At 39.0% G+C, this 14,112-nt stretch overlaps 1 protein-coding gene across 1 annotated transcript in view; it reads left to right on the top strand.

Annotated features, from left to right (window-relative positions):
* ptprdb (protein tyrosine phosphatase receptor type Db) overlaps positions 1-11,989 on the top strand; it is a 92,742-nt gene extending 80,753 nt beyond the window's left edge. The window contains exons 24-33 of the mRNA XM_053479717.1: positions 578-753; positions 3,088-3,207; positions 3,319-3,473; positions 3,659-3,944; positions 5,901-6,079; positions 6,787-6,913; positions 7,005-7,130; positions 7,456-7,610; positions 8,364-8,499; positions 8,619-11,989. Of these exons, the coding sequence (XP_053335692.1) occupies positions 578-753; positions 3,088-3,207; positions 3,319-3,473; positions 3,659-3,944; positions 5,901-6,079; positions 6,787-6,913; positions 7,005-7,130; positions 7,456-7,610; positions 8,364-8,499; positions 8,619-8,687 (1,529 nt within the window). The 3' untranslated portion in view covers positions 8,688-11,989. The remainder of the gene's footprint in view (positions 1-577; positions 754-3,087; positions 3,208-3,318; positions 3,474-3,658; positions 3,945-5,900; positions 6,080-6,786; positions 6,914-7,004; positions 7,131-7,455; positions 7,611-8,363; positions 8,500-8,618) is intronic.
* The last annotated feature ends 2,123 nt before the right edge of the window (positions 11,990-14,112 follow it).

Consider the following 14,112-nt stretch of genomic DNA (forward strand, 5'->3'; position numbering starts at 1 on the left):
AAAGCCTCAGATCTGCCTTTTTCTCTCTAAACTCTGAGAGCGAATTAGTTTCAAAACCCTCTCATTACACATGCTTACACCAGTCTCAAAACACTTATAGTGAACGCTAATTAGTCGGAAAAATAAAATCAAAAATTGGAAAAATGTTTTAGATGCATTTGAGTCAGTGTCAGGTTGAGTCATAAGACTTTGGAGGCATTTGATGCAGTAATACAGTACGTAATCTTTAATTCAATGTTAAATGAAGTTAAATTGTATTGTTTAAATGTTGCGCTTGTAGTTTTCAAGTGAAAAAACTAATGTTTTAGAAAGGAACTAGGGGGGTACATTTAATTCCTCGTTAAACTTTTTTTAAAGGTTTAAATTTGTAACAAATGTGAGGAAAAATGTAACATAGAATCGGGATGTTTAAAGAATTGCAATTTTAATTGAATCGGCACCAAAGTATCGTAATAATATTGTTATATTGTGGTGCCTATTATATGCGTGTGTGTTATGTGAAATTTTTTTCTAGAGTTTAAAACTAAGTCAATGTTCATTAATCTTCATCTTCACCTCTGTTGCTGGTTGTGTTTAGGTCAGCCTGGTGGCGACTACATCAATGCTAATTTTATTGACGGCTACCGGAGACAAGGAGCCTACATCGCCACCCAGGGACCCATGCCAGATACGATCAGTGACTTCTGGAGGATGGTGTGGGAGCAGCACACAGCTAACATCATCATGATCACCAAGCTGGAGGAGAAATCAAGGGTGAGTATGTATACACACACACACACAGACAGAGCAACACTTGATTTTTGTATTCAGGCTTTGTTGCTCCAAAAATGCTTAAATTACCACTGGGATAACAATAGGGTAACAAAAGTAACAATAAGGATAAAAGGAGGAGAAAATGAAACAGTGTAGCCATGGAGCTAAGGAACAATACACTTCAAATCAAAACACACTTTTTTAGGATACTTGTGTACGGTGCACATTTCATGTAGTTTAATATCAGCGAACACACACGAGTCCTCCGTAATGAGACGGAGTTACAAAAACAATATGCAATAAGAGACAAATAAATAGATGACATCCAAAAATGCAGGACATCAGCAAATAAAAATATCTCAAATACAGTGAAATACTTGATTCATGAACGAGTTAGAACAAATTGGTTTGCGACCAAAAAATGAACAAAAAAAATTTTGTCTCTGTTCAAGTCGTCGGTTTTGCTCAGTCCGCGGTCGCATATCACACACATGGTCAAGGAATTTAGTGCAAAGTAAAATGACGTCCAAGTCTTTACCGAGATGTATCATCCGAACAAAACTGTCTTGAACAGCTTCGAGACAACTTACGAATGATAACGCGATAAATCCAAACTCTCTGGGAAGCTGCCACATACAAACCAGGGGCCAAGAAATAAAAGAGAGAGAGAGAGAGAGAGAGAGAGAGAGAGAACCCCCTGAAGGAAAACGACAAAGTGTTATAATGGAAGGCGACTCTCCTTCCAAATATTAATCTCCTCTCGAACACACTTCATGTCAGTGAGTCTCCCTAAGAAAGGTGTGCGAACACTACATGTAAAAATCCTCTTTTTTTATTTAGTGCTGTATATTATTTTTGTATAATCAAGGCTTTTTCATACCTTGTTGTAATTTTTTTTATATAAACTAAATACATCAAACGTTAAATACGGGGAATGGATTAATTCTATTTACATTTATTACTATGGAAATTTGAATCGGTCTACGATCAGAACAAATCATGTTCATGAACTGAGGTTCTACTGTATTGTATACAGATTTATGTAATATTTATCATTTTTATTTACCTTCTGAAAAATGGTATTTAGTTAATTGTTGGAGAGATAGCAAGAAATATATCTATGAATTAGTGTAATAATCTTGTATTTGGTTTATTTTATTCTCATAATAGGAAATAATTAGATCTGTCAGTATATTTCTAATTTAATTTTCTAAATTTCTTTTCTGCATTCATAGGTTGTAGAAGTTTACTATTTTTTCTTCCTCTAAATTTTGTTAATCACTAAAAAAATAAGAATTTTATATCTTTAGTTTGAGACTGAGGTACTGTAGAAGTCGGCCCAGGATCAGTTGATTTGAACTTATACAGTACGACCTTATTAACTTATTAACTCCTATCTCTATAAAATAACACTGACGCGACATTGCTCATTCATACCATTTCCTCATGTGGTCCAGTCACCCTGTCAGCTGTGACTCAGTAGCCCGATATGTTTGTGTGTTGTTCTCCAGATGCCTTCCTATTTCTACTCCAAGGCAAGATTTCTTCTCCTTTGTCACTCTCTCACTTGTGCACCTTTTTTTTCCCTGTGTCTAGCATCACATTTATTGTTCACCTTTTCATTCTGTTTAGAGACTTTTCCTATATTCTACCAGTTTCTCCTTTTTAAATCAAGCTGTCCTGGTCTGATAGTCACCTGATCACTGCATGTTAGCAGCGTTAAGACGCACCTTCATGAACAGGTCAAAAGTTAAAAATGCTCTGTTTATACTGTATAAGTGTAAGTAAATATGAAGCTGAAACTAACCAGGGATTTCATCCCACTTTTACCACAATATAATCTAGTGTAGTATAATAATAATAATAATAATAATAATATAGTGTGTATAGTATCCACGTCATGACAAGATATAAAATTTAAAAAAGTGTGTAAAATGCCCTTTTTTTTGTTTTACAGGATTTTATAAAGCCTTATACAAAGGAGAATTTACAGATTTTAATTATTCTTGAATGATTTATAGGCGACACAGTGGCTTTAGTGGTGAGCTAAGGGCTTGTGTGTTTATGTTGGGTTTCCTCTCAGTCTTCGGTTTCCTCCCACAGTCCAAAGACATGCAGATTAGGCTAATTGGTGTCCTCGAATTGCTCAAAGTGTAAGAAGGAGTCTCCTGGGATTGGCTCCAGACCCGCCATGACACCTTATACAGTATATAGATGATGAATCAGTGGATAATTTTTCAAAAAAACAATTCTATGATGTGTGTATGTGTGTAGAAGCTGTTTACACCTGATGTGATATTCTGGGTTAAAGGTCGTCTGTTGTGCTGTGTGCAGAATAAGTGCGATCAGTACTGGCCGAGCCGAGGCACAGAGACCTACGGGCTCATGCAGGTGTCTGTACTCGACACCGTAGAGCTCGCTGCCTACTGCGTCAGGACCTTCGCACTATTTAAGGTGAACACAAACACACACGCTGTGTTCTTCTCTCTCAAAACATCCCTCATGGAGGTTTCCTTTGACATATCTGTGTGTGTGTGTGTGTGTGTGTGTGTGTGCGCTGAGCAGAGCGGCAGCAGTGAAAAGCGGGAAGTCCGTCAGTTCCAGTTCACAGCGTGGCCCGATCATGGCGTCCCAGAACACCCCACGCCTTTCCTGGCCTTCCTGCGCAGGGTCAAGGCCTGTAATCCTCCAGACGCCGGGCCGATCGTGGTGCACTGCAGGTGTACTGACTCTCACACTACTAACCTCACATCAAATTAAAGAACACACACTTACAACACACTGTGATACCTTTCGTAATCAGTTACCGAGGAAACATTTAATTAATAATGTTATTGATTCATGCCAATAATGTTATTGAAAGGCCTCATGCCTCTGTTCCTTTTTATTTTTGTTCCTATCACAGTGCGGGTGTGGGTCGTACCGGCTGCTTCATCGTGATCGATGCCATGCTGGAGCGCGTGAAGCAGGAGAAGACGGTCGACGTGTACGGTCACGTGACGCTAATGCGCTCCCAGAGAAACTACATGGTGCAGACAGAGGAGCAGTACGTCTTCATATACGACGCTCTGTTAGAAGCTGTCGCCTGCGGCAACACCGAGGTGCCTGCACGCAACCTCTACGCCTACATCCAGAGACTCACGCAGGCCGAGCCGCCTGACAACATCAGCGCCATGGAGCACGAGTTTAAAGTGAGTAGGTCTGCTCAGCACATATACATTACTAAAGAGGTGTGTATATATATATATAAAACAAAAAACAAGAAAACTAAGCACAAACTGAAGTAGGTACTGAAAATCCATCTGAGTCAAATGATAAGTAGGTTCAGTACAACTGAAATCCAAGTCTCAAAGCAAATTCCCTGGAAATCTGCATTACAAGCCCAATCACATAAGAGCAACAGAACTTTTCAAACAGAAATCCAAAATCATTATCCAAATCACAAAGCAAATTCTCTACAGATGTGATTTTCGCAACCCTAGTCAATTAAGTAAAGCGTCTGTCTGAACATTGTATTTACACCTTCCTGTAAAGAATGTGTTCATTAGATTTTTTTTAGATAAATTGCACACTTATAACCGCATTTTAGAAAAATCGTACAGCGCCATCTGTTGAATTTTCAAATGAACTAATTTTTTTTTTAAAGTTATTTCTTTATCATTTCATATTTTGTATCAGTTATGGACAAGTTTAGAATTTAGAAGTTTATATATATATATATATATATACTTTTAATAATAACAAAGCCTGTGTGTTACCTCAAGCTGGGCCAAATAAACCAGTGAAAACTCAGAAAAAATTTGTTTAGTAGTTTTTACATGATGCGTGCACAAACAGACAAAAAACATCCTGATACTCATCTTATGTCCTCCAAAATAATTTTTTCGCAAATATCTTCAATGTACAGAAATGACAACTTTACAGTTTTATATTACACTACCGTTCAAAAGTTTTGGGTCACTTTCTAACTCCATGATTGTTCCTGATTTTTATTTCTTTCTACATTGTAAAGTATTGCTGAAGGCGCCAAAAAATGCATTAATCTCCTTTGAACAGTTAATGGTGAGATGTGTCTGCTACTTATGCTCTGTAAAGACTTTATAACGGCTCTAATCTGAGGTGCTGTTAATTGGTAATTTTTCAGGCTGATAACTCTAAATGAACTTCTCGTTTGCGGCAGAGGTAGGTTTTGGTCTCGCCCTCCTGGGATGGCCTTCATGAGAGACAGTTTCATTATGGTGCTTGACGGATTTTGCAAATGCACTTGACAATACTGTTCTTGCAAGAACTATTACAAAAAGGCTGACCTCTGTGTCTTAAAATAACAATTAACTGTTGTTTTTGTTGTTGTTATCTAATTACCTAATTCCATACTATTTTTATAGTTATTTTATAGTTTTGAAATCCCCAGTATTGTTGTAGATTGTAGAAAATAAATTACTAAACAAAAACAAAAGAATTTGCAAGTGACCCCAAACTTTTGAACGGTAGTGTATATTGAGCACAATAGCAATTAAATTAAATACCAAGTAACTCAGATTCAAGTGATCAGTCCTTCGTATAAGTAAAGAGCAATTCTCTGTCACAGATGGTGTTTGTATATGAGTCTGTACCATTACGTGATGTCATACTTTGGTCGTGTCACAGTTGTTCCTTGTCAAATAACTTCAGCTCCATGATTTCACTTATTTTAGCTTTACATGTGTATGTACTGTATAGTTCTTTAAATGTCTGATTGGTCAGAAGGGGGGTTCTATAATTATAATAAAATTATATATAATTTTCTGTAACCTATAAGTTTAATATTAATGTTATAATTTTAATATGCAGTAACTGGAGCAATCTTGTTTTTCACAACATTACTGTCAACTAACTAAAAACAAATAAATAATAAGTGTGGTCTTTTAACACTTACTCAGTTGTAACTGTACATAAAATATGTTAAACTGTGTTGTTGGTTATTTTCCTATAAAAGCACACCCTCCCGCAAGTGATTCTTTATTGATGGTTTTTAGTTCTGGAAATAAAATGAAGAGCAGGGTCATGGTTCATGAACTGAGCAGGGTTTATTAGAAGGAGACTAGACTCCTTAGTGTTTGAGTGATCTTTGACTTCTTCCTAATTCTGAATTCCTGTGGGTCATTTAGAGGTTAGCCAACGCGAGGGCACACAACTCCCGGTTTGTGAGCGCCAACCTGCCCTGCAACAAGTTTAAAAACAGACTGGTGAACATCATGCCATACGAGAGCACACGCGTGAGCCTGCAGCCGATCCGAGGCGTGGAGGGCTCGGACTACGTCAACGCCAGCTTTATAGACGGTTACAGGTATGAGCTCACTTTATCACTCACAACAGGATTAGACTGCCACTCGTTATTAAATCTGTTTTCACCTGTATTGCTCTTTTCCCTAGTTTTTCTTGTTTTTTTTCTTGAAGGCCACTCAGATACTTTCATTAACTCGAGTGGACTCACACGACCTTTTGGTGACCTGTGCCAGTGTGACAGGAGATTTCAGGCACAGAGCGATTTATATAACAGCAAAACAAATCAGATAAACAACATAGAATATATATCTATAGAACACCTTTGTGATAAATTGGGGCGGAGACTGTGAGCTTGTGGAAAACCTTCGCAGAAACCCTATGGATTAAGGATTTTATGTTCCTTAAGTCCATATGCATGTGAAGGCAGGCGAGCGAATACTTTTGCCAATATAGTGTATATAAATAATAGTAGTGAAACATTTCTACTAAACTAAGAAGTTGACATGACTCAACTTCCAGATATATAAATAATACTCTTGTTAGAAATCAGTATCACGTGTGGAGTCGTGTCACTGCAGCAAACCTCCTAAAACTGGATACATATTTAAAATGACTTTTTTTATTTTTTGTCGTATATCTATAGTAGAAAATGTAAAATTTTCAAGGGAAATTTCACCCTGGATGTGAGCTATACTTTATTCATACTTTAAACTCACTCACTCTCTCGCTCACTCTCTCGCTCATTCTCTCCGTCTCTTCTCCCTGCAGACAGCAGAGGGCGTACATCGCCACACAGGGTCCTCTGGCCGAGACAGCTGAAGATTACTGGAGAATGTTGTGGGAACACAACTCTACTATTGTAGTGATGCTCACCAAACTTAGAGAGATGGGAAGGGTCAGTCTCTCTCTCTCACACACACACACATTCACCTTTCTGAAAGTATCTGAAAGAAGCTTAAATAATGGAATTGGTTCGTGTTTTTCAGGAAAAATGCCACCAGTACTGGCCGTCGGAGAGATCTGCGCGCTATCAGTACTTCGTGGTGGACCCCATGGCCGAGTACAACATGCCGCAGTACATCCTGCGGGAATTTAAAGTGACCGATGCCAGGGTAACAAAAACAGGCCATGTTTATACACATAGAGTTTCAGTATCTACACATAGCTTTATTTCCAACTAAACAAATTTCATCCATTAATATTTTATTATGGCAGCGAAAGCAAAATGTCCCCTGAAGCACGAGAAGTCTGTTCCTACACACACACACACACACACGTACACATTTTCTCACCCATACAATCATACAATGAGTCACACTGCCCGCTCAACATGTACCTGTTTTTCCAGGAACAATCTGGAATGGTCTGGATGTTTACGCACAAGCGTACACACACACACACACACACATAGTCATCCTAATGTGTTTGTGTTTTCAGGACGGCCAGTCGCGCACCGTTCGCCAGTTTCAGTTCACCGATTGGCCGGAACAGGGTGTGCCAAAGTCTGGTGAAGGCTTCATCGATTTCATTGGCCAAGTACACAAAACAAAAGAGCAGTTCGGTCAAGACGGACCAATAACAGTACACTGCAGGTAAGGACCTGATGTGACGCGAGGAGACAATTATTCTTATTCTTGCATTAACAGCAAGCACTTATTTGACTCGACTGTTGTTGTTTTTTTCCGCAAAGCATCTTATATCCCAAAACTTACCTTTAATGCAGTAGATTTGTACCTAATACCACAAACGTTGTCCTGTGTATCCCCAGACAGTGTGTTTTGACTGAGCACTGCCATGATTGACAGTCGGTGTCACTCAGAATATTTATTCAATATGACCAATGGGATATTCATCCTTGCCGGAGCTCATGTATTGTACAAAAGATAGACACTGCAGTGCACCAGATGACAATATTTACAATTACATACAATATTTTCAGTGTGTAAGGGGATGTATAAAATGTCTAAAGTGCGGTATAGTGTATGTGTGGGCGAATAATCCTAATTTCTGAAAATGCTCTATGAGACAAAGTTCACAGTCCAACACAGTGGAAAACAGCTCTGAGACAAAATTTCGTCTGGGATTTCCCTCGCAATTTAAAGGCGCAGAGACGACAATGTTACATTTCACTGTGAGATTCATTTCCTTAGGCGGTTCTGATTATGGTTTTTGAAAAAGGAGACCGCGATTTAGTCAAGTGGATTCCGATGCGTAACATTGTATATTTGTGTCAAAGGTGGTCTGTGTAAGACTCACTTACTTTGTCTGACTTAAGAACGAATCAGACTTACGAACGTGTAAGTCTTGTATTATTTCAATTTGTGTGTGTGTGTGTTTGTTTGCAGTGCTGGTGTTGGGAGGACAGGTGTCTTCATCACGTTGAGCATAGTGCTGGAGAGGATGCGTTATGAGGGAGTGGTCGACATCTTCCAAACCGTCAAAATGCTGCGAACACAGAGACCAGCCATGGTGCAGACGGAGGTGTGTCTTTACTTACACACTCACACACTCATACGTACACACAAGACTAAGACGGAGAGCAGACGTTAGAAAAATATCTACGGTTTATCTTGTGTGTGTGTGTTTTTGTGTTGTCACAGGAACAGTACCAGTTTTGCTACCGTGCAGCGCTGGAGTACCTGGGCAGTTTCGATCACTATGCAACATAAAGCGCGTCTCCCAGTTCCTCCGGACCAGCAGGACATTTCCTCCCGTGTAATCTTCTGTGCTAAACAAACTGTCTCTCCCAGCGCGGCTGTCTTTCACACCGTGTGTACTGAGCGTGCTGTCCAGCTGTGTGACTCAAAAAAAAAAGAAAAGTCACTTCAGTTCAGTTAAATTCAGGGCTATCTTAAGGTTAATCTCAAAAATAATCACCAGGAACTTTAAATCCGGCGCCTGGGAGACGCGTGCTCGAGGAACTTTTACTTTTGTTTTACGTATTAGTTTTCAAACTTGTAAGAGATTGGGGCTAATACCTAATCACCGATGTTTTTGAGCTCATGCAACTCCTGATTGCGCACAGATACACACCCACACACATACACGCGTGCGCAGATATGTACACATGCAGAGTGGACCATTGGCAGTCACGATTTTCTCAAAGGCTGTGCAATACTGAACATAACTGCACCTTGGATTTAAACTCAAAGCACACAGATCCACAGTATTTTATGTAATTGTTTCAGTATAAAAAATAAATATTACTCTTATACACAGTATTCCTACAGTATATGTACGGTTTGTGGTGGTCTGGGAAAAATCAGCTGACTAAAAATAAATAAATAAAAAATCAGGTTCCTGTCTGTAGTGAACTTTCTAAAGACATTTCGTCTGTCAGAAAACCGTATCGAGATGATCTTTGAACGATGTTTCATGGGGTCGCCTCACACCACCAGGGTCGAGGGTTCGAATTTCACCTGCATAATAGGTTAATTGGGAGTTTAAAATTGTCCGTAGTGTGTGTGGACAGGTGGGTTTGCGGGTGTGTATGTGCTCGTACCGTGGAATGGCTTGGCACCGCATCCAAAAGTTTCCTCCAAAAGAAAGACGTAAAAAACAAAGCTGTGAAGGTTCTTATCGTGTCTAAAAGTGAATCTGAAGCGTTTTTACACTAACACTGGAGACTATTTCCGTTCACATGTACTAACCTCGCGACACCTTTTCTTCAACGAGGGGACACACGTTTTTAAACCGTGCACGAGAAGTTACGGGAAAAGGGTTAGAATACAGAGCAACATGAATACATACTGTATAAATAAATCAGACTTATCGCTTTCAATATGTTGGGGAATAAGATTTCTGAAACTTTCACAGAGTTTTATCAGTTTTCTTTTTTTTCCTAGGCCACCACACAAACTTGAGCACATTTTTAGCGTGAGTGGTGTTTAACTATGAAACGTAAGTGAGACACAAATCAAGAAATTTACAAGTATATATATAAATAAATATATAAGTGTATGTATACGTAGGCGGGTGCGTTTGGCACCCGAGATGAGCGGAGACACCGATTTCTCAAAGTTCACCGAAATCGACCCGCGGTGACGTCACAGTAACACATGATGGTTTTCGACAGTAGTAGTGCCTTATCATACATAGTGTCCAGTGGTTTGCTTTCGTTCCACTTCTCTCGTGCGTGTCCCCGCATCTTAGGGTTGATAAACCAGGATCACGCACGCCACACACACACCAAAATGATAATATCGCTTGGGAATGTACTGTATGTTGAGCGTTACATTCCTCACACAAAACACGTCACATTAACGCTGGTGATTTTTTATAAAGCCATACCTACTGACCAGTCCAAACTGATGCTGCCACGGGCCTTTAGGGAATTATTATTACAAAATCAATTAAAGTGTCGTATGCATGCACAGTTTTGGATGGAGAAACTATATTTGACGGAAATTATGAATTTTTGAGAAAGTTATTTCATATTTTGTATTAGTCATCACAAGGAATTATATCAGTTTACTAAATATTACACGAAATTCCTCTCTTTTTTTTTATTTGTAATTGTATCGCACCTTTTTGGGAGAAGCATGCAGCGTTAAAAATATTTAGCTAGTTGAGGTGCTTTGGCCGTACAGACATCTTCACCTTTTGAGGTTTTTCATGCAGGGTTCCTGGTTATATGTAATTAATTATATTTTATTATGTTATATTATAATTTGCACTATAAATGTAAAAACAAACACCAGTTTTTCATGCAAGCCACAAACGTGTGCTGGTTATTTAACATTTATTCTTTTTTTTTAATGAAAGCTGTTGAGACGTGTTAATGGTCTTAGTGTGTGTGTGGACTGCAGCCTCACTTTGTGGCGAAACGACACACTCTCTATGCACTAACAAACCATTCCTCATTCCTGGGGTACTGAGCGTTTCTTTTTATCACCATGGTGACCACAGTGTGTGTGTGTGTGTGTGTGTGTGTGTGTGTGTGCATGTTAACGATATACAACGAATATCTTTCGGTGTTAAAGCTTAAGGAGAATATACACTTTGTAGTGTTTAGTGTTAAATGTTTTCCAGAAGACAAGATGGTGTGATTGTAGTTCTCTACGAGTTGAACAAGAGGACAGGACCACATTTCCTCAACTGTCCACCAAGAGCCAAAGCCCAATTACAAAAGCTGTGGCTCCACTTTAACCTCCTGAGACCCGGATTGTAATGTCGTCTACCTTGTTATATTTATGTTCATTAGCGCCTGATCACTAGGAACGTAATCACTTGAAGTCTTTAATCAGAAGAAGTTTAAAAGAGGCAAAAATAAATAACTGTCCCAGGCAAATATCATGTCCTCGTTATAGGACATTCAGGTCTCAAGAGGTTAATATTTAGGATTTCCTTCTCTTACGCGGTGTTCGGTGTGTTTTTCTGCATATTAAGATATTTGCCACGATGAAAGGTTAAATAAAAACAATTTAAAAATAAAACTCTAAACATCAGCGTAATGTTAATTCTACAGATTTTATTTGCATATTTTTAAAAAACAAAAACTGCCTTTTTTTTCTGTCTTCCGTGCAATGCCAGAAATGCGAACAATCCATTTTGGAACTTTTGAAAAATAAATAAATCATTGTTTGTTTCATTATGTGATATGACCAAATATCCATTTTATTGCTCTTTTTTTTTCACTCTGTATAAGTTTCTGCGATTTGTCCCATCTAGTCGACGTGAGCACAAGCAAAGGCCTGTCTTCTGTTATTTACCTCTTATTTTGTAGTCAATGTAAATATTTTAGAGAAATAATCTTATGCTTTTTTATTTTCCTACTTTTGTTGTGAGAAAAAAAAAAGTCATGTGTGAGAATACAGGGGTATTTGTGGAATGTTTTTTTTTTGTTACAAATAAAATGGCAACAAATGTGCAAGTGTTGTTGTTTTTCTTTTTTTACATTCGACGAGATGAGAAAAAAATGCATCTATTCGTCTTCAGTGAGTAAGTCAGGGTTGTACACAATCCACATGGTGGCCGATTGTGGTAGGAAGCTTGTGTGGAAATGGAAAACAAAAAGTAATAGTACACGCTTGTCCCAACAACTTGGGACATGGCAACTTTAATCGAAGATTTCCCCTTTTTTCTTCGCTGAGCAAAAGTATCGGAACAAACCAGTCATTCGCACGTGCCTCTCTGCTCTTCATCCAGACCTTGGGATAGGGTTGGGGTTAGATCATTGAAAAATGAAATGCAAAATATATTTTTATGTAAAAAGAGGACTTTGGACTGACAATCCAGAAGTTTTTGATAACTAGTTGTACAGTTGTAGCCCTGAAGACGTCTCTGCGTGGTGGCTCTTGCTGCACTGACTCCAGCCTCACTCCACTCCTTGTGAAACTCTTCCAAGTTCTTGAATTGGCTTTGCTTGACTCTTAACATTGTGTCCTTTCCTGTTACTTGTCCACCTTTTACTACCAAACATTTCCTACTCCAGTCACCGTTCCATGAATATGCACAAGCTTGGTGTTCTGGACAGCAGTGTTCGCCGTGTGTGTAATAAACTAGGCGAAAAAATGCACAGCGTTTACACTGTATGAATCGCAATTTACTGAAAATGGAAGAATTGTGTGATGCTCTCGACAATGTTCTGCTGGAAAACCATGGGTCCTGACACACACACATGGAGACACACTACCCGTCATACTGTTACAGATAATCCGTATACGTCTCTGGAACTGTCCTGAGGAATGAACACTGTGGAGACGAACACGGCACTCCAAAAGCTCTTACTTACATTTGTTAAGATCTGCTGATGCAAAAGGTGATCTACATCACTTTGAAAGAGTGTTTGCCTTTCCTGATTTTTATTTTTTGCATGGTCGTCACGTAACTAATTCAGATCAAACAAAGATAACAAGTAAATACAAAATGCGTTTTCTAAAAATATGATTTATTTAAGGCAAAAAGCAGTCAAACACTGCCTGCAACTATGTGAAAAAGTTATTGCCCCTTAACCTAATAACCAATTGTGCCAGCTTTGGTGGCAACAACTGCAATTAAGCATCTGCGAGCATTTGCAAAAAATAATAAATAAATAAATAAAATGCATCCATTCATCTTTAGTGAGTCAGGGTCGTACACAATCCACATGGTGGCCTGCTTGTGATAGGAAACTTGTATAAAAATGGAGAACAGGAAGAATAGTACAGGCTTGTCCCAACATCTTGAAACATGGCACCTTTAAATGCAGACCTTCCAGGTTACTGACCTGAGCAAAAGTATTGGAACAAACCAGACCGGAGTTCTGTGCCTCTCTGCTCTTCATCCAGACCTTGGACTTCAAGCATTTGCAACAACTGGCAAGGAGTCTTTTACATCGGTGGGGGCGAATTTTGGTCCACTCTTCTTGCAGAATGGTTTTAATTCAGTCAGATCGGAGGGTTTTTGAGCATGAACAGCCTGTTTAAGGATCTCAATCGGATTTAAGTCCAGACTTTGATTAGGCCACTCCAAAACATAAATTTGATGGCTGGACATTCTCCGTCAGGATTTTCTGGTAGGGCGCAACATTCATGGTCGAATCACTGCAAGTCGTCCAGGTCTTAAAGCTGCAAGGAAGCCCCAGACCGTATCACTACCACCAGCATGTTTGACTGTTGGTATGATTTTCTATTTATAAAATGCTGTGTTAGCTTTACACCAGATGGAACGGGACGCACACACCTTCCTAAAGGTTCCACAGAATATTTGGCCAGACGTCTTGGCGATAACCAAAAGGTTTTTTGGCAAATGTGAGACAAGCTTTTGTGTTCTTTTTAGTCAGCAGTGTCAACAATGTCCTTATCTGACACAAGTGAGGTCTGCAGTTCTTTAGAAGTTGTTCTGGGTTCTTTATGAGCTCCTGGATGAGTCGTTGTTTGGTAGGCGGGCCACTTCTGGGAAGTTACACCACTGCTTCGAGTTTTCTCCATTTGTGGATAACAGCTCTCACTGTGGTTCGCTGGAGTTCTCAGCCTTAGGAATGGCTCGTTAACCCGTTCCAGACTGATACACGTCAATTACCATTTCTCATCTGTGTCTTTACATCAAAGCATTATTCCATATCTTCAGATTCAGTTAAATGATTCAACAGGATTGATTTTTTTTTCCTTCAAA

Source organism: Clarias gariepinus, chromosome 20 (assembly GCF_024256425.1).
Source record: "Clarias gariepinus isolate MV-2021 ecotype Netherlands chromosome 20, CGAR_prim_01v2, whole genome shotgun sequence".
NCBI lineage: Eukaryota > Metazoa > Chordata > Actinopteri > Siluriformes > Clariidae > Clarias > Clarias gariepinus.